We start from the raw sequence: 21089 nt of genomic DNA, 5'->3' as shown, positions 1-21089 counted from the left end.
TGGGATAAAACTGAGAAACAAAATTATAAATGTAAAAAGCCTTACCAAATGCCCCCCTCTGCATGTTGAATGTTTGATATTTTACTTGTGGATAAAATAGAGGTCAAACAGATTACTTCAACTCTGCTTCTACTGCATTAATATCCATCTGTTTCATGATAAAATACATATCTAGAGATACAAAAATTTTATTGTGGCAGAATTATTTTTTAAATCAATATATGATGGGGGAGTTTTTGACAATGTATTGTGGTACCAGTGATATTATTATGAAATGTGTGTAAAGTATGTAAATAAGTAACTAAAATAAAAGTACAGTATATGAAAAAAAAAGAAGGAGCCCTGGTGGCGCAGTGGTTAAATGCCTGTACTGCAGCCATTCACTCGAAACCACAAGGTTGCGAGTTCAAGACCAGCAAAAGGGCCCAAGCTCGACTCAGGCTTGCATCCTTCTGAGGGCGCTAAAATGAGTACCCAGACTGTTGGGGGCAAAATTAGCTTACTTGCTAATTAGGTTACTTGCTGTTCACCGCTATAATCTTTGGAATAGTGGTATATAAATAAAAAACAAAAACAAATTATTATTATAAATAAAGATACACCCTGGACAAAATTCCTTCGAGAAGTAAATGTGTCAAAGTATAGAACCCTTCTGATAAGGAAACACGGTTTCCAATGACCAAACAAATCAACAGTTAAACATTCCCAGTAGTCAGTCACCCAACATAATATAAATATGCTTCAAATAGTATTAAAAAGATCAAAGGCAATAGAAATTCCTTTACTCTGGCCATATGTTGTAAAAATACAAATTTTAAACATCATGTGTATAAAACAGATAAAGTGTTGGTGCTAGCATATTTGCATATGTATACAATGACTATCACTTATTACCTAAAAAAGGCACATCACCAGCATAGAGCTAAGTCCAAACACAATGAAAACAAAGCCACAAATGACTTTTACAATCCATAAACATCTAAAGTGATCTTGGAACTAAAAGGTGGGTAGCTTTTTCCTAGCCATCAACTCTAAAGAAGGCAAATATGAGTCAAATAAAAGCTGTTTGTTAGAAGTACTAAAACACATCGAGAACTCTTTCTAAACCAATTTGGAGATATAAATGCATAAGTATGCACAGAAGAAATTCCAGATAACTAGGGACTTTCACCTTCTCTACAACATAAGGGAAAGCTTCATATAGTACATTATGTTCCCCACAATGAAGAGCCTGACACCACTCTTGTCAACAAGGTGAACAGATGTTTCTCAAGTAATGGTCCTGGACATCTCCTTTTTATTTCTGCTGTTGTCCACCCAAAATCACAAAAGCAGGCCACATAGAGTCAAGATGAACTTTTATAATTGTTTTGCTTTAATTTGTATGTAATAGGAATGCTGCTGCATAGCAAATTGCTGTATTTTGCATCTATATTTAAGATCCTAAGATAAGGAAAGGATTAATGAATGTCGTATTTCAACTACATGATTGCAATCTATTTTAAGGTCTATCAAAGTATAAATGTTGAATAATCGAATGCACCCGACATTTTGGAAACATTTCCTACTGAAATATATAGGAAATGTACAAGAACATGTCAAACTGTCATGGTAGATGAAGCCTTTAAAATGAATACTAGTTTGCAGGAAACTTCTTCAGTCTTAACTTTCAAAGTCCATCTGTCCAGCAGGAGCACCTTTTCTGCACAACCTTATAGACAGTTTACAGGAAACATTCTTTTCTGAAAAGAGACTCCTTAAACAAAAAAAGATATGCCAGTGTTTTGACAGCTCTGAAGAGCCCTTTTATATGCTTGAGATGAGATATGAGAATTTTACCACCTCTCAAATCGATTAAGTCTTCGCCTTCTAAGTTCTTCACTAGATGGTTGTTCAGGTGGAAACCAGAAGCCGTAGGGTCTCCTCTCACCATTGTAATGTCTCGTGCCACTACCTGCAATGAAAGCAAACATCAATCACCATAATTGCTATAAAGCATTTTTCCCACTCACACAAACTCAGCCTAATTAAAGAGAAATATGTTGTCACAGGCCCAGACAATTAATAGGCCCAACTACAATATACCATTCAGCAATTCATTCAATAGGTAAGGGAACATTTATGTAAACCCCACTGATTCAGTGGATCTCTTCCCACTGGAACTTGTAGCTAGATGCACACCTGCAACAATACAATTCTTTTTAATTTTTCATGTTGCTATGTATGCATCAATGTTAAGCTTCCAACCCCTGACTGCAACTATACATTCATACATACTGCACAAACATATATCACATGGTCGCCTTAGTTGATGATCTCCGTCTGGGCATGGACAGGAGAAGTGTGTCCCTGTTAGTGCTTTTGGACATCTCAGCGGCTTTCGATACCATCGACCATGGTATCCTTCTGGAACGCCTGGGGGAGTTAGGTGTCGGGGGCACTGCGCTCCAGTGGTTCTGCTCCTACCTCTCGGGTAGATTCCAGATGGTGCAGCTGGGGGACATGTGCTCCGATAAGAGGGAACTTACATCTGGTGTCCCTCAAGGAGCTATTCTGTCCCCCATGCTATTCAACATTTACATGAAACCGCTGGGAGAGATAATCCGGAGGCACGGGGCGCAGTGTTATCAGTACGCTGATGACACCCAAATATGTTTTTCTGTGTCTCCAACTAGTGCAGTAACTAGGGATGGCATCTCTCCTCTAAATGCCTGCTAGGAGTCAGTAATGGGCTGGATGAGGGAAAACAGACTCAGTTTGAATCCAGAGAAAACAGAAGTACTGGTGATAGGTTCCCCGGATCTGGGCGATGAGATCTGCCATCCAGTCCTGAATGGGGTCACATTCCCCTTGAAGGATTCGGTGCGCAGCTTGGGAGTGCTCCTAGACTCTTCGCTCCAGTTGTCATCTCAGGTGGATGCGGTGGTCAGGAGCGCTTGCTATCAGCTTTGGCTGATACGCCAGCTGCGCCCCTACTTGGACCGGAGGGACCTTGAAACTGTTGTACATGCTCTGGTAACCTCTCGATTGGATTTCTGTAATGCGCTCTACAAGGGGCAACCCTTGTACCAAACCCGGAAGCTACAGTTGGTGGAGAATATGGCAGTGAGACTGATCGCTGGTGGTTCCAGGTCTGACCATATAACATCTATTTTGAAAGATCTTCACTGGCTGCCTATTCGCTTCCGGGCTCAATACAAGGTGTTGGTAATAACCTATAAAGCCCTAAATGGCTTGGGCCCAGGGTACTTGGAGGACCGCCTCTCCCCATATAATCCGCCCCGCACACTCAGGTCGACAGGGATGAAACTGTTGGAGGTCCCTACGACACGCTATGCGAGGACCTCACAGAGGGCATTTTCTATCGTGGCCCCTAAATCTTGGAATAGTCTCCCGGACAAGCTCCGCTCCACCACATCTTTAGTTCTTTTTAAAAAGAACTTGAAGATGTATTTCTTTTCCCAGGCCTTCCCACCATGAAAAATCATTTTACCCCTACCCCTTTTATTGACGACCCTGGAACTGTGTATTTCGACTTCTGCTATGATCTTTATGCTGTTTTTAATTAATTTTACTGGAATGTTTTATATTACAATTGTACGCCGCTTTGATCATACAAGTTGGAAAAGCGGGTTACAAATAAATCTATTATTATTATTTTAAATTACAACCAATATTATTTTGTTCTCTCCAGTGGAAAAGACAACTGTCAAATCTTCTGTCTTGAGAACTGACAGGATGTCCTATTTAAGCTCCCTCTCTCAGAAGTAATTTCTTCTGTTGTTCTAAGAAATTTTCACTGGAAGTCATGGGGCTGCTTTTGTGGTAATTTGGGCTTGCCTGGATATTAAAACTGCCTGTGTTCAATTTTTTTTAAAAAAGATTTTATTAAACAACTCATAAATTAAAATTTACAATCCAACAATCACATCTTGTCCAAGTTAAACATCTTATAATATCTTAATATAAAGCAAATAAAGAAAAAAGAAAAGAAAAGCAGTATCAAGAAAAAGGAAAGAGAAAGAAGAAAAAGTAAAATACATATATGTAAACATATGTATGTATACACACACACACACACACACACACACACACACACACACACACACACACCTGTTTTTCTAGAGACAAAGGCAAGCAAGTATGTCAAGGGTTGGAACAATTCCCAATCTTAAATTCTTTTTTTTATTCCAGCCTTCACTTTCAAACCTAATCCTCTCTCTATATTTTCCTTAGTTCTTCTCTTTCCCTAATTTTCCCATTCAAACAGGCTCATTTCCTTCTTGACAATTGATCCTTACACCTTTATCTTCCCAAGTCCAAAACTCGAAACCTTCCTGTACCATTTGGACCTTCTACTACATTCGCTCACCTTCTTCTACTTTCATCATACTGTCATTTTTTTTATTCCTCTTAGTTTGTTCATTCATACCAGTCACCCTTTCTGCCCTCGCTAGTTTCTGTCTTAGTCTATATCGACCTTCTTTTCAAGATTCTTCATTTACTGTTCAATTATTATTTCTGAAAAAGGAACAAACAGCAATTGTTAACAGTTTACAAACCAGCTAAATGGCAATGAAGCACCAGAGGTATTATGCAATAATGGCCCTTTTCAAAGCAGTATCAGTTTGCAAAAGGTGTGAGCTCAACTGCCACCAATAAAAGCTATTCATAGCAAAGTGTGACTCTGTGTTAAGCTTTGTGCTGTCACCTGGAAGAAATCAGGGTGGAAGGTGGGTACTCAGGGTTCATACTTTTGATCTCACTATTACAAGATGTATTGATGGCCCACTGCTTACACAAACTTAACAAAGAGTACATTTCTAAACAGTAGCAACTATCAGACATGTTTGCTAAATGAAACCACCATCTTCAGGTACATAAGTCTTTCTGAACAGTAGATTCTGGGACCAAAACTATAAAGATAGGTTATATGAGCTGTTTGAGCCTCCAAAAGGTATCGTGATAACCACCACTGGAAATAGTATGCAGAACTAAACAGATCTTTGGAGGCTTAGCAAGACACAAGAATCAAATGCAACTATGCATTAGAATTCTAATTCTAATTCACCTACATTCTAAAGCACCTAACTTTGAAAGCTGAAACCAAACCTTTTTTTTTTTAATGAAGCACCGACTGTGGGAACTGAAGTAGCAAATCCTTTGAAGAAAACTCCAATGGTTAATCCTGGCATCATGTAAGTGCAATATGAGAGATAATTTCTGCTTTTGAAATCATACCAGAAAAGAAAGAGAAGTCAGCCCTGCCAGGCTGTCCTTGTTGGTTTTGTTCTAATTACATATAAGGGTTTTTTTAAATTGTAGTTCTGTACCTTTAAGACAGTTCTGACTTACTGTAAATCTAATATGACCTTATCATGGGTTTTTCTTGGCAGAATTTGTTCAGAGTTTCGCCCTTGCTTTCTTCTGAGGTTAAGGGAATGTGACTTGCCCAAGATCAGCCAGTGGATTTCCATAGTCAAGTATGGATTCAAACCCTGTTTTCCCAGCGTCCTAGTCCAACACTCAAGCCACTATACCACACTGGTTCGCTAAAGGGCTTTTACAGTTATTTATTTTATCTCACATTCTTCTCTTCATGAAAAGCTATTGGGTGGCACTGGCTAAAGTAGGAGTAAGAACATAAGGAAACATATTCTGGTGCACCAACGTAGTCTCTTCAAACACTCATGTTTTTTGTAAAAGGTAACATCTATGTTAGAAGTTTTGTTTTTACAGTGAAATGCATTTCAGTCCAGAGTAGACAAAGAAGCAGGGTATCTAAGCTATCATATACAACGGATATGCTATCCATATATATAATCCATGGATTCAAGCATCCACAGCTTGAAAATATTTTTAAAAGGTGCAAATTCCCAAAAGTAAAATCTGATTTGCCATTTTATATAAGGGACGCTATTATACTATGCCACTGTATTTAACTGGACTTGAGCATCCATGGATTTTGGCATCCACCAGGGGTTCTGGAACTAAATTTCAGTGGATATCAATGCCCACTGTACTTCTATCTGTATGAAAGGCTGGTTTTCATTGCTGCTCTGCCACTGCTGTAGGTTATATTTCAGTGGAAAGAACAGGCAAAACCATTTCTAAGTATTCCCTGCGAAATTCATGGCGTCACTATAAGTCAACAGACGACTTGAAGGCACACACATACATAAGCATCCAGAAGTCAAAGCAGAAATGAGCAATATGAACTCAGCTCCAGATTTCTTGTAATCCAGCAGATGGCACCAGAGGCTCACAGGGAACATATTAAAGAAAAGTAGGACAAGACCTAGTCAACAAAGCATTCTGCATAGTAAGCAGAATTAGGGTTGTATTTTGAAACAGATGGGTTCTACAGAAGCTGCAGCACTGAATATTATAGAGATGTTTATTGTCTGGCTGGTCTGAAACCCAGGGATTATTTGCCAGCATCTAGCACTTTCTGTGTCACATCAGGTTTCATCTAAAGCAGAATAAAGTGAAAGCCCATTAGGATACATATACATTTTTTGTTCTAATCCACTGTTGAATTCAGAACTTAAACTTGCTATTATGTGGCCTATTCAACACAGAAGTTCTCTCCCCCCCCCCCCCTTCTGGAAAGATCAGCAGCATAACCAACATCCTAAACCTGATGCACAAAAGCTGGCTAACAGCTTTAGTCAGCTGGGAGGAACACAGAACTACAGTACTGTTTGCTTTTGCTTTTGGAAAGAAATGTATTTAAAGCTATTGACGCTTGTTTTTAAAATTCAGTTTGAATCCAGTATTCTCAATGCCATAAAGGGGGGGGGGGGGGAACCCTCTGAAGAACTTTTTGTGATAATCATGTTCAAGGGGTCACGTTTAGGGTCAGAAATTAAAAGGCACAAATTATTGTATGCTTCTAAGGTATGCAAAGAACAATTACGAGGAGGACTTACAAATAATTTTTTGTGGGTTTTCGGGCTATGTGGCCATGTTCTAGAAGAGTTTCTTCCTGATGTTTCGCCAGCATCTGCAGCTGGCATCTTCAGAGAATGCTTGCCTGGAAAGTAGTTGGGTATGTATATACTGTGTGTATATATATAGTATAAATACAATTTATTAAGATTTCTCTGCATCAGAAGAGCCAATAATCTGTCTGTTTAGGGTATACAATGTTATCTAGGGAGTAGTAAAAAATGTGAACCATCAACATTCCATAAAGATTATAATCATTATAAGGGTATGTGGAGTACATACATTATCAAATCTTCCTTTGAATGCTTGAGAAATGCCAAAAACAATGCCCTGAACTGGTGTGAAAGTATGAGCACTTTTCATCAGGTTGGATGGGAACCAAAATTCCATCTAATCCAGATAAAACTGCTCAAGAAAGGCACCAGAAGAGAGGGGCAGGTACATCAATGACAGTACATGTGCCACCAAAGAGAGTTTGGTTTAATAATAATAATTTGTTTTATTTATATACCGCTATTCCAAAGATCATAGCGGTGAACAGCAAGTAAGCTAATTAGCAAGTAAGCTAATTTGCCCCCAACAGTCTGGGTACTCATTTTAGCGCCCTCGGAAGGATGCAAGCCTGAGTCGAGCTTGGGCCCTTTTGCTGGTCTTGAACTCACAATCTTGTGGTTTCGAGTGAATGGCTGCAGTACAGGCATTTAACCACTGCGCCACCAGGGCTCCTTAATTTAGTCAGTCAGTATGCACACTATCAAGGAGGTTGGCCTGAAAAAAGGGAGTATAATGCAAAGGATGTAAAAACAGGAAAACTAGGAGACAAGCTTTATATTAATGAGCATCTCACCTTACAAGTCCTACCATATATGTTTAATTTAGTTTTAAGGGTTCTAACAAAAAATGTGGATAGCCAGGATAATTTGTATCCCACTTCTAATTACAAAAAGGCAATTGTATAAAGAAATAAGAGAATAGCTAAACCCTAGAGCAGAAAAGCCAGTATCATTTCTAAAAGGGTACAAATTATTCTGGCTATCCACATTTTTTGTTAGAACCCTTCGGTTTGTTTTAGCTATATATCTTGGGTTTTTTGGTTGTAGGGACTCCAGTTGGTTAATTTAGTAAATGCAGTTTCATCTTTCCAACCATACTCAGATAGACACTATGTAAAAATGAAAGGCTTAACTCTCTTCTTTATGAGCCCTATGGAGAGGTATCCTCATTACATATAACAAAACCAATCCCACGCCATCCCCAAACTCTGTCCTATAAGCTTGTCCTTGGCAGTACTACCAGATTGTTAGAAACACAGACTTTCTGGTGTGCATCGCCTACAATCCTATCCAGTTTTATCAGGCCAAATGATGAACTGAGTAACTCACAACAAGGCATAAGACATCTTAACTAGCCCTTTCCTTGTCAAGAGAAGCAAAATGGCTGTTTAGGATCTGACTCTGACAAGGGGGTTCCTTCTTTAAAACTAGTATCCAGAGGAACATAGACAAACAAAAGAAAGAAAGAAAGAAAGAAAGAAAGAAAGTATCTCACGAGGTCACTCCAAGACTAGAAGAGGAGAAGACCATTTTTCTGTTAAATTCTCTGCTTCAGCACATAATCCAAAGTAACTATTTTTATGTATCATTTATGGAACCCTCAAATAAGATTATGACATATCATTTAGTTTCAATGGAATGTTTATAATAGCAAGAATGCTAGCTTATAACTTCAGGCACAGAAAAGCACTAGAAGAAAATAAAAGTTTCATTCAACTATATATAAAAATGTGGGGGGGAACCAATGACCTGTAAGTTGACTGCTTTCTGTCTATGATATTTTCTTCTATTTGCCAACTGTTTATTGTAATTTTGTATGTTTAGCAGAAAAATATCAAACCAAATATACAGTATTTCATAGTTCACAGAAAAATAACTTTTGAAGGTCCCTTACGTTTACATCTATCAAATAGCATGATAAATTACTTTTTGAATACTTAGAAAGTTAAGATGTACTCAGAATTTTCCTCTGTAATGGATGAAGAATTAGGACACCCCCTTCACACATATGCTGACTGCATGAAAATTTAATAATAAACGTAATTTCCTAATTTACTGCTAGACAGAAAGAGCCTTTCCTAATTTATCAAGTAGACTAACAAAACAATGTTAGCAACATCTGAAAACTGGCACCAAACAGCAGCCTCATTTTTGGCTTTAATTCACTTCAGATGACAAACCGTTTCTTCCCCAACAACACTGCTTGGTCTTGCAAATTAGATAGTAATGCCAGGACATTATGTCAAGTGTATCCAAAGATCACTGAGAGAGCTTTTGAGTACAGTATAAAGAATAAATAATGCATAACTCAGCAGTTTTTGTATTGGTAATATGATTTTGTTTTTCCAAAACATAAAATAGCAGTGCAACATCCCAGACATGAACCACTTATATTATACGTAAAAGAAGAAGAGATGCCTTTTCACAAGAATAAAGCACATCAAAGAGAAAGGAGGAGGAAAACAGAGTATGATGCTGTAGTTATAGCCTTCTTGTGCCTTTTTCCACTCACAGGCTTTTGCATCACTGTTGTTTACTTCTATTTTTAAAAAAATATCACAGGCACTACTTGGACATGACAGCAGTTTTTCTTCACAGTACTACAAACCTGAACTAACTACAGTGGCATGGTGAGCCACTACATGCAAAGAGCCTGCTGTGTGGGAAAAGATGTCATAAGGATCCATTTATATCAGCAACCAAGTGAGAATGGCTTAAGATGTTCATTGTCTTTAGAATATAATGCAGCTCTTGAATGAATTGTCAAGTACCTTCAAGTTGACTTAAACTTATACTAACCCCTTCATAGGGTTTTCTTGACAAGATTTATTCAGAGGTGGTTTGCTATTGATTTCTTCTAAGACAGAGAGTGTGACTTGCTGAAGGTCATCCAGTGGCCAAATGTTGAGTCCTAGTCCATTGCAAACCATTATACCACACTGGCTCTTGGAAGGCCCCCTATTTTCCTGGCTCTAGTGACTATAATGTTCAACAGAAGATACAAATTAGAACTCAAATAAAGCAGAATATATATGCATATGTTCACGCATGACATTCACAGCTGTACTCTTTAAATGCACACTGTAAAACATTTCATGCTCTACTCATTGGACATATAAAATTACTTCTGTGGAAAGAAATGAAATGTTCTCCTTTTCTGACATTACCAATATAGCATCACTAACTCTGACTGTATATTGCTTATAGAGGTGGGGGTGGAGGTAGGGAGACAGCCTGTAGGGCAAAATCCATTTATTTTGTTTTTCTAATTATACCTTCTTCTCAAAATCCCATACAAATCACTTAAATGCCCATACTACGTCTGAAAACAAGCAATTACTGGCCTGTAAAAGTGTGCATATGTTTTTACATGTTACAGTTAGAAGAAAAATGCTTCCCTGGATCATTCCATGGATTGGGTGGACACCTGTACATACGTAAAACTTAAGAGAAGTATCATGTAATAGGCACTTGTGACAGCCATAACAGAACACAGTCAATGCAATTTCAACAGTTGTGATCACACTTCTTGGGACTAATTCTAGATTTTCCAACACAAAGCAGATTGAAAACTTGTAAGACTGGTTTGACCTAAGGCTATGATGGGCCAAATGAACATTCCACTGTTCTACAATACTACCTTCAAGTTTTTGAAAAACTATACAATCATGGGGGGGGGGGGTGTTGACAGCTTAAAGATAAAAGTTATTCTGTCAAGTATGAGAGAAAAAACTCAAGTGAAACATAAGGACTGCATACATAAACTATGCCTATTTTATGCCTCGTGTTCCAAATCTGACAGCAACAGTTAGCTTTACTATGAGTGATACATTTTTCTCCTTCTGTGATTTCATATATTCTGAGTTTCTCAACCATTGCCATTAATTATCTGAATGTTTTGTTCCCATAGTCCTATATTACCAGGTTGCCTGTTGTTAAAAAAACAAACAAACCTAAAAGTAGAGGCTCTCCATTTTATAGAAACTATTGGAATCATACAATGCAGAGTGACTATAGGCCACAAAGAAGTCAGGTCTGAGTAGAGCGTGTAAACAGAGAAGTGGCAACATTTGCTAAGGACACCAAGTTATTTCTGTCTAATAATAGTATAATCTAACACAAGGTGGCAGCATAAGGAGAATTAATTTGATTTGCTCTGATAGTGGTTACACAACGGTCTTGAAACCGATCTCTTCCAGAATTGCAAGTAGAAGAAAGAGTCACCCAAGAGTAGAAAAAACAAAGTATCTCAAAAGGTGTTGCATGGTCTAGGAATGGTATACAAGCTCCATTCTAACGGTACAAGAGATCTTTCTGCTCAAACTTCAATTGTCCCAGTTCCATTCCCCTTTTCTGAAGAACTAGACTGATAAGCAGGGAACAACTTGTTGGGTGAGCCATGCATTTATATGACCCAGTAGAGCCTGTAATAAACCTCTCTGGGCAGGAGTTTGCTACTGTATAAAGGACTGCAATTCAAACAGACACCTCCCATTAACACCTGGTTCAGTACAGACATTTTATATTATGTAGTCAAAACAAGTCATGTTTTGCCGTACTTCATTATTTTGCCATGAGCCACAGACATAATTAGCGGGTTCCTTTATTTTAGTTTCCAAACGTATCTTCATAACAGTATGTCAGTCAGCTAATTATGGCTGCAGTGAGATATCTTAACAAACCAAAATCAAGCAGTGTCAAAACATGATCAAGAACTATATGACCACCATTCTAATTTCTTTTACATATTATATTGTACATGTGTTATTCATTCTGCAGAATATTTATTTTAAAAGATACTAATTCATTCCAGTAATTGTTAAAGGAAATAATAACAAGCCATATATTCTTGGAAAGCCATATAATTTCAAGTGCCTCTCAGATTTGTGTACCCATTATTTTTGAGATGGTCTGATGTTTCTTGTTATTTTCTACTTATGTTCTTGTGCTGATTGTACAAGAGACACAATCACTCTAATTTTTTCTCTTTAGTGATTTCAAAGTTCATTATTTGTATCTCAACATACTGATTTTTGTGTGTGTTTTCATGTGGGAAATAAACTAACACAGCTGTGACTTTTTAAGCAAAAGCCAATCCTAAACCACTGTATTTCCTGGGAAAATAAACTAGTAAGCATGTAGAGCTATTTAAAACTATTTGAACACATTGTAAGATGCAGCATTTGGCACTTCCTGCATGGCCAAGAGCTGGAGAATCTGCAAGAGGTTTAAGTTTAACTACTTAATTTTATTAATTCTATTGAAAAGACAAATCTATCAATTTAAGATGGTTATGTTGCAAATAGCCAGTAACAGGGCCTTGTCCTAGCATCAGCTAGACTTTAAATGTATTTGAAACGTACATGAACGATAGAAATAAACTATAAAATACTGGTAATAGCATAGACTAATAGTAATACTAAAATAATAGTAATACATAATAGTAAAATAAATAAAGACGTCCATATTTTTGTGCTAGCTTTCAAAAGTAACTTTGGGCTGAAACAGATGGCTGCATTAAGACAGTGTCGCACTGGCTTTGGGGCATGGTGTTTAGACATGTCGCACCTCCAAGTCGCCCAAAAGTCACCCAAGCAATTACATGGTGGCCGGATTCTGTGCAGCTTGGGGGCGTGGCGTTTAGACGCCACTTGCTCTGGAACCAGCAAAAAGCCAGCTCTAGAGACAAAGGGGTGGCTTTTTTCCACCCCAAATAGGAGCGGGTTTTTGGCTGGATTGGGGTTGCACGTCTCTTTGCCGCGGCCCCAATTCAGCCTTAAATGGGGCGGCTCCAAGCCACCCCATTGGGCCTGTCTGTTTTGCCTCTTTATTGCCTTCCTTTGATTGCCTTTGTTCCCATCATCTTAGACTGCATCCACATTGCAGAATTTATCCAGGTTGACACCACTTTAACTGCAATGGCTCAATGTTCTGGAATCCTGTGAACTGTAATTTGTTGTAGCACTAGAGCTCTCCAACACAGAAGGCTAAATATCTTACAAAATTACAGCTCCTAGAATTCCCTAGCATTGAGCCATAGCAGTTAAAGTGGCGTCAACCTGGATTATTTGTGCAGTGTGGGTGCAATGTTATTATTGCTACTATGCAAATAGATTTTGTAGCACCACTGAGACTAACTGAAAGAAGCATGAGCTTTCGTAGACTTGAGCCTACTTCCTCAGATGCATGTTTTATTTTTGCCATGGTCATTGTGTGGCCCAACTGTTTCAGCTACAAACACTTCCTCTACATCGTCTTTGTCATAATAATAAATAACAATAAAATTTATTTATATTCCACCTCTCTGTGCAACACAAGCGGGGCAGCTTTGAGCAGAAATGTAGATGCTGTAACTCTAATAGCACCATCTCTCTTCCCTTCAATACTTTTAAAATCATCTTTCACTGATGAAATCTGAGAGCTTTGAAAATGATAATGATTTATTTCCTACCTTTTAGTTGACCTGACTAAGCTTATCACCAAAACATGAACTCTGTATTGTGGCCAACACAGCTACCTTTACATCCTTATGTAGAGTTATCTATTAATAAAGAGATAAAGACACTCAAAAAGTTTTCTATGGCTTCAAAAACAAATGCTCTGTATACTAATCTTCTGTTTGTTTATTTGAGTGGAATTGTAGACATATGGAAAACATTTGATTCCTACAAACCGCTTCACTGACCTACTTTCTTTTTGCAAAGAAAAAAAATGGTTTGTATAAACTGTTCCTCTACAAAAACATGGAACACCAGGCACAATGTGGGACCCAATGCATGTTAATTCTAACATTGGGGTGAATAGAGATAAGTGGAAGAGACTGAAATACCATTGTGTGTATATCAGAATGTTTTCTGGTGCCTTGGACAGATTATAACAACTGTCATAGGGAGGCAAGTAATGTAACCTTGATGGGAAACTACATATCATTTTCTGCTATGGATGAACAATTATGTCTCCCCTATGAGAGATTTCAATAATGGTGCGATTTCTTTGGTCTAATAAAAGCACAATATAAATTAAAATCCTGATAGGAACCAGTCCAAAACACATGAAGAAATGTAAACTTTGCAAATGAAAGAAGTAAAAGAAAATATTCATTCACTGTTGCTTTTAAAAATACTTACTTAATGAAACAGGCACAATTGCTCCTCAACATGTACTTCTTACCTCTGTCATTCAGACTGTTTCTTATTGCCCATTCAAACTGTTCTGTCTCATTCAGGCCACCAGTATACATGTTATAATCTCTTGGTGCATATGATGTATAACCTGAATATCTATTTTCCTCTGTGCAAAGAAAAGAGAATTAAAATTAAAGTATGATAATAGAAGTGAATACTATATTCAATCACAGTACCTATTGCTTCATTAATGTTACAAAAACAGTTTAAAGCAAATAAGTGTATATTAATATAATTAGTGTCTATAAATATGAAATATAAGTATAAAATGCTTCAACTGTGTGCTTTATTTATATTTAATTTTACCACACCTTTCTAAAAAAAAAACAACAACAAACTAAAAGCACTAGAAAAAAAACCCTGACTCAAGATATGTAGAATAACTAACAGGTACGGGTCAACAGGATCAACACAATCTTCATGTTATTTCCATATTACATATGCTTGGTTTTCCTCCAAAGAAGTAGGCAAATAATTTTGGACAGAAACACCTTCTCCTCCTTAATGTTCTGTTTCTGCTTGCTGGCAATATAGAGTTTAACAATTATTGCCATGATCCAGCTAGGGCCTATAAGCAGAGGGGAAAAAAACAATTTCTCTCCATCATATTTCACTCTTTCATTCTATTTTTAATATTTCTGAAGTGTCTTTCTGGGGGAATCACACACAATTTAAAATGATGGACTCAAGTGTATTATACAACATTAAATACAACTTACTAAAATAATTCAGAAGGCTGAGCAAAAAACAGATTAAGGGAGAGTCAAACTGTAACTATCAAAAAGTACATTCCACAGTTTTGTAATAATACAGGAGAAAAATGTCTTATGTTCACTAATTAAAAGTTCCTCTGCCAGTGATGACAATGGTGTTCTCAGAGCAGTTTTTTGTTAATAACCAGATAAATTGATAGCAAAATATAGAATTCTTTATATGTCCAGACCCTGAGCTGTATATGACTTCTAATGTTATGACCAATATCCTCAAATGATCCTAAAAAGCATTTAGAAATGTATGCTGATCTTTCAATCTTAGCATAATACAATACCATCAGTGTGTACTTGTTAGCAATGTGGTTGCTGCATTTTTCATCATCTGCTATGTCTGGATGTTCTTCAAGGGTAGCCCTACATAAAGCATACTGAAGCAGTCCAAGAATAGCCCTCTGGATTGAGAATCACACTTACTAGTGGGTTTTGGGTGCATGATTTCCTAACCCAATGTGGCAAGTGACTGGAGGTTTATATAATTCAGTAAACAAACTTGGAACCTTCCTCATTAACTTTTTTGGGAAGATGCACAGAGGGCTAGATTCAGAACTATTTCATTCCTTTTCCTAAGCCAACAGCTGATCAACAGCATGCCAGCTTCTTTTATTAGGCTGCTGTATGCTCCTTTTGATCAAGAACTCTATGTGTTGTAACATTTTGCCTACTCATTAGAGAAACATGACTTCTCTGGTGAATGAGATAACAGTTATAAAGATCAGTAAGAAAAAAATGAACTCCAAGATGCTGAGTATCTTTTCCTTATCACTGTGAGAATACTAGTAAGTATTAATATCTGATAACACAATATTGCCTGGACTGGTAGAGAGCAACTTCTCAAATAGTAACTTATTTTCTCCATACACTATAAATGTAAGAAGTCCTTATAACAGTTGATATATAACACTATCCTGTGCATGCTTACTCAAAAATAACATATGATACTCTGAAGCATAAGATTTTTACCTGGATTATAGCTGTTTCTTTGTTGTGAAAAGGCAGCTGGGAATGTAAGGCCACCTAGCAAAAGTAACACAATTAATATTGACAAATCTTCACAATATCATACTGCCTATTTTAAAGTGAGTTTACATCATCTGCTTAGATGAAGTGTGGCCAAACTGTATTACCCTGTTTCTTGACAGGGGCCTTTTGAATCCCTTAAGGCCCAAACACCACATAATTTGTCCACAAAACAGAACATCATATGATTGTCTTTGCATATAGTTTTTTCCAAGTCCTTTTTTCCTATAGCACAAAAAGGAGTTTGGAGGCCCAAAATAAAAGGCTGATCCTATATGATCCCAGATACTCCAGAACCTCCACAGAAAAATTGATGATTAAAAAAAAGTTCCTCGATAATTGTTTTCAAAGCTGATATGCACAGTGTGTGTGTGTGTGTGTGCAGTTATGAGTGGTGTAAAATGCCTTTTAATTCACAAGGCAGTTTACAGCTTTAAAATAAAACAACAGAATATATGGAAAGCTAGTCTTGCAAATGTACATTCACACGGCTTGAAATATGGAAAACTAAGTAGGTCAGAAAAGAGTATTTCTAAAGGCAAGCTACTTCACAGGGGCATACCTGGTTCTTGTGCTATTTGCAAATATGAACATGTATTATTCTCTGCTGCCCACAGATGCATAATAAATACATGAATATATTTCCGAAAAAGAGCATCACATAAATCAGGGCTGAAGAGGACATCCCTAACGCCAATTTAGCACCCTCTCAAGCTGCAAGAGACCTCTCAAAGCCCTGCCCCTACAAATGTTGGGTGAAATACCCACACTGCCACAATAATGTCTCAAAACTGGACATGATAATACATTAAGTCAGGTTTGTTTGAAATGAATGCACAAGTCCTGTTGTGTTGTTTACACAGGTAAAACCGCCCCACCATCACTACCACTGTGCTGGTATCCAATGTAAATCACATAAGGGCATCTGATCTGCTTTCTAAAGAAAACGCCACAATCTTTTCTGTGGTGGCTATAGACACCTTGGAAATCTGTAATGGTAAAGCCTTATAAATTCAACACTTAGGTCCAAGACAACCACTTTAAAAAGGACATCATGTTGCTATTCTCCCAGTACCAAAGAAGAGACATTATAGGGCTTGTTAATGCTTTGTATGAACATAACTATAAGACAAAGATGGTCATCTGCACAAAGGGAAGAGGTCAATTTTTGCTCCCATGATCTCTCTTGTCAGCTGCAGCAGTAACACACTGGAAGTTGATATCATGTCACTTGCAGTTCCTGTTTTAGTTGCTTTGGGCCAATTTCCAAGGTTTTTGTGTGGTTGTGGTTTACAAAAGGAGGTATCTGTAGCTGGTTTTGCATCTGTACTTGGTTTTGGATAATTAGTGAATTTGATGGCAAATCAAAAGCCAGAAAATAGCTTAAAATATAAAAGAAATCAAAGGGGGGTTGGGGGCATTTGAGCTACAAAAATGGCATTTGGAGCTACATACAATCCAGAGACTGCACTATCACTTCCACAGGAAAATACATAAAAAAATAATGCTTACTGGATGGAACCACCACATAAATGTGACTTCTAAGTTATTTTTTATTCTTTAATGTTTTTTTAAAAATTGATATAACTCATCAGTAACAAACAATAATACTCCAGTGAGACTAAAGGAGAAGGGGGGATGAACGAAAAAACCAAAATACACTTAATTAAAGCATGCCATATATAATAGCTTGAATGTTATCAAGTAGAAGCAATGATATATAATTCATATTCTGTTCAAAATAACATAGACATGAAAAGTCTTCCCAAGTAATAAGATCATCATTCTATACCTGCACATGTTTTCATAATAGTCTCCAGAGGTCCCATGGTGTACATCAGTCCAACAAGAATACCTGCCAGATGACCTGCAAAAGAACTCCTAAAAGAAAGCAATAGTTTGTGAGATGTCATGTTGACCCGATTAGATGCATTCTGTACCATTATTATAACAACACCGACCCATTAGCCACATTTGGCAGGTTTTGTTCTACTTGATGCATTTTAAATTGTGAAGGGTTTAATATAATCAAAGCAATAGCATGCATTTTAATGTGCAGTCTGTCATCTAAAAGAACACTGTAGCCTTTCAGATTAATGATTGCAATGGGTTCCCCAGGCTTATTCAGTTGCATTCACAAACTGGATTCATTCTTTAAGTGCAACAACAACAACAAGAAAAAAGATAGATGGATAATCTATCTAACTATTTTTATAATAGTTTCAAACGAGAAATAAGCAGGGGAGGGAGATACACAAAAGGTTGCTGACAGGATCCAGGAGGCAATGCTCATGTAGGATTTTTCATGTTCAAACTAAGTGCTCAGATGACTGGAAATTTATGGGGCAGTGATGCTACTGTATTGGCATTCCACACACCTTTTGGAAGGGAAGGAATGGCTCACAAAAAAAAAAAGTCTTGCTACAGTGAATTCAGGTGGCAGGCAAAATGGTAGCAAGTAATTATGGCAGTAGAGCAAGTTTGGCTCAACTCATAACAAGCTGGATGAGGGTTTCTTAAGTTCACTATTACTCTCCCTGCCCCTGGCAAGTGAGGATAAAATTAAAATAGACACTCTTCCCTTTAAGTGGCCAGCTATAACCTGAGCTCCCCACATAAGTTAGGTACGTTTGTGTTTGTATATGCATTCAAGGTGCCTGTCTGGAGACTCCACTAATTTCACAGAGGCGGGTTACAGACCGCCCAGAAGGGGCAGTCTCGCGCCGCTGCTGGTTGCTCCGCGAGGGAGCCGCAGCAGCCAAACCGCGAGGCTCCCTCGCATAGCACAAAGAAGCCCCAAAATGATGCTTCTTTCCGTGGCGTGGATATGACACCACGAGGTGCCAATGGCGCACTCGCAGCATCATATGTGCTGTGCGACGTGCGGACACAGCGCGTCCGCTACATAAAGATGGCAGCCCCCGTATGGAACGGGCGCCGCCATTTTGTACGGACTGGGTCCGTATTAGGGCTAGGGGTGTCCGGAAGGGATGCCCCTTTCTAATCCTAATATGGACCCAGTCCGTACTTTATGCCCGTTTGTAACGGGCCAGAGTTTCTTAGGCAAGGGATTCTCAGAGGTGGTTTTGCCAGTTCTTTCCTCTGAAATATAGCCTACACCACCTGGTATTCATTGTTAGTTTCCTATCAAAATATTAACCAGGGCTGATCCTGCTTAGCTTCAACCATCAGACAAGATCTGGTGCCTTTAGGCATTTAGGATTAGTATAGACAGAACTAGAAGTTACATTCAGCTTTAACAAATCTTCTTCTCACTTTCTGTTCTTCACAAACAGCTAATTTCTGTTCTGAACATCAACTGTGAAAACACCCTGAATCAAGGTGGGATAGCTGTCAGGTGGAACACAAACACCTTCCTAAAAACTGGCAGCAGCATTTTTTAGCTCAGCTAAAACTGTCCAGCTTTCTTCATTTTCCCTTTTATCTACTTGCTAAAAGGTAGAAGATAAATGGGAGCATTCTCTGAAAGCCTCTCATCTAGTGAAACTGACTAGGGCTGCATCTGCACTACAGAAATAATCCAGTTTCACACCACTTTAACTGTCATGGTTCAATACTATGGAATTCTGGCATTGTAACTTCTTGTGGCACCAAAACTCTCTGACAGAGAAGACTAAGGCTTGTTACAAACAGGCATAAAGTATGGACTGGGTCCGTATTAGGATTGAAAAGGGGCGTCACTTCCGGACGCCCCTAACCCTAATACAGACTGAGTCTGTACAAAATGTCGGCGCCCGTTCCACACGGGGGCCGCTATCTTGACGTAGCGGACGCGCTGCATCCGCACATCGCACAGTGTATATGACACTGCAAGTGCGCCATTGGCGCCTCGTGCGCCATATCCATGCCGCAAAGAGAAGCGCCATTTTGGCGCTTCTTATTTGCAGCGCGGAGGAGCCTCGCGGTTTGGACGCTCGGGCTCCTCCGCGCTGCAAATGAAGGCGGCGGCAGACCGCCCCTTCTGGGTGGTCTGTAACACGCCCAAATGTCTCACAAACTACAGTTCCCAGAATTCCATAGCACTGATCCATAATGGCTAAAGTGGTATACAACTGGGTATTTCTGCAATGGAGATGCATCCTAGATCATTGTTTTATTCCATTTCTGTCAAAAGGCCAGTTTGAGCAAAGTGTTCTTAAAAGAAAATAAAAGAAGAGGACTAGAAAACTCATACAGAGAAAACCCACCAATCTTCAAGCTGTGAGGGGGACCACACACGTTAAAGTGCATGTTAAGATTTATTTGGAAAAAAACACAGCATACATAATTAATTGCACAATTTATGTCCTTTATCACTAACTAGAAAGTAGACTGCACAGTAAATATAAGAGAAGACAATATTTCAGAGCAAATGAGTCTGAATTACTGTACCTAATCTCACAACAAACAATTGTTGATTAAAGCTGTATTGGGCAAAATACTCCATTGCCTTTTTTAAGAACAAGTATTCCCATTTTTCATTGTTTTATAATAAAGCTGAAGCACTGAATAAAAATTTCAGCCAAGTTTAATAACAAACATAGAGGTTAAGAAACTGGCTCTCTTTCAGTTATGAACAAACTTTTCTTCATTCAAAACTATCAGTTTGGAATGAAAAACGCGTCTTCCAGAAAATACCCATCTCAATATCATATATCCCAAATATTAATTAAAACATCCCAGCCCTTCAATATGCAGCTAAAGAAATTGTTCTTAGAACCACAGCTATTACTAAAAATGTGTTGCTGTATGCAGAAAAAATGTCAGGTACAGTACTGCTTATTAAGGTTGCATTTACTTTAATCAAGTGGCATTAACAGTTACCACTTGATATTCAGAGTATGTGAGAATACTACAGCAGTTGTCAATCGACTACCATAAGTTTACTCCAGCTTATCCCGTCGTGTCATCAACCACCAATGACAGGCATTGTTCTCTGAATAATTTCAATTCTGCTGTAGGCTACAGCAGTTGCCAAAGAAATAAAGGTTACGCTAACCAGTAAACAAGATTGTTTCTGGACACAATTGAAAGTGCTTGTTATGACCTATAAATCCATATATGACTCAAGTCAAGGCTATCTGGCAGATTGTATCTCCCTATATGAGCTG

The 21089-nt window shown here is 38.1% G+C and overlaps 1 protein-coding gene across 10 annotated transcripts in view; it reads right to left on the bottom strand.

Annotated features, from left to right (window-relative positions):
- Window positions 1–1352: 1352 nt before the first annotated feature.
- Window positions 1353–21089, bottom strand: part of RHBDD1 (rhomboid domain containing 1) — a 32595-nt gene continuing 12858 nt past the window's right edge. For 7 of the 10 annotated variants that reach the window (XM_042459616.1, XM_042459617.1, XM_042459615.1 and 4 more), the window contains 4 exons: window positions 17771–17859; window positions 15922–15975; window positions 14175–14294; window positions 1353–1954 (listed from right to left, as the gene is read on the bottom strand). In XM_042459616.1, coding sequence (XP_042315550.1) covers window positions 1836–1954; window positions 14175–14294; window positions 15922–15975; window positions 17771–17859 — 382 coding nt within the window. In that variant the 3' untranslated portion in view covers window positions 1353–1835. Of the gene's footprint in view, window positions 1955–4100; window positions 4522–13079; window positions 13546–14174; window positions 14295–15921; window positions 15976–17770; window positions 17860–21089 lie in introns of those variants that run through there. The other 3 variants (XR_006103042.1, XM_042459620.1, XM_042459621.1) reach the window with 3 other exon arrangements.

The sequence above is a fragment of the Sceloporus undulatus genome, chromosome 3 (genome assembly GCF_019175285.1).
Source record: "Sceloporus undulatus isolate JIND9_A2432 ecotype Alabama chromosome 3, SceUnd_v1.1, whole genome shotgun sequence".
Taxonomy (NCBI): Eukaryota; Metazoa; Chordata; class Lepidosauria; order Squamata; family Phrynosomatidae; genus Sceloporus; species Sceloporus undulatus.
The sequence above is the reverse complement of the archived record's forward strand: the minus strand, read 5'-3'. Positions and strand labels throughout refer to the sequence as shown.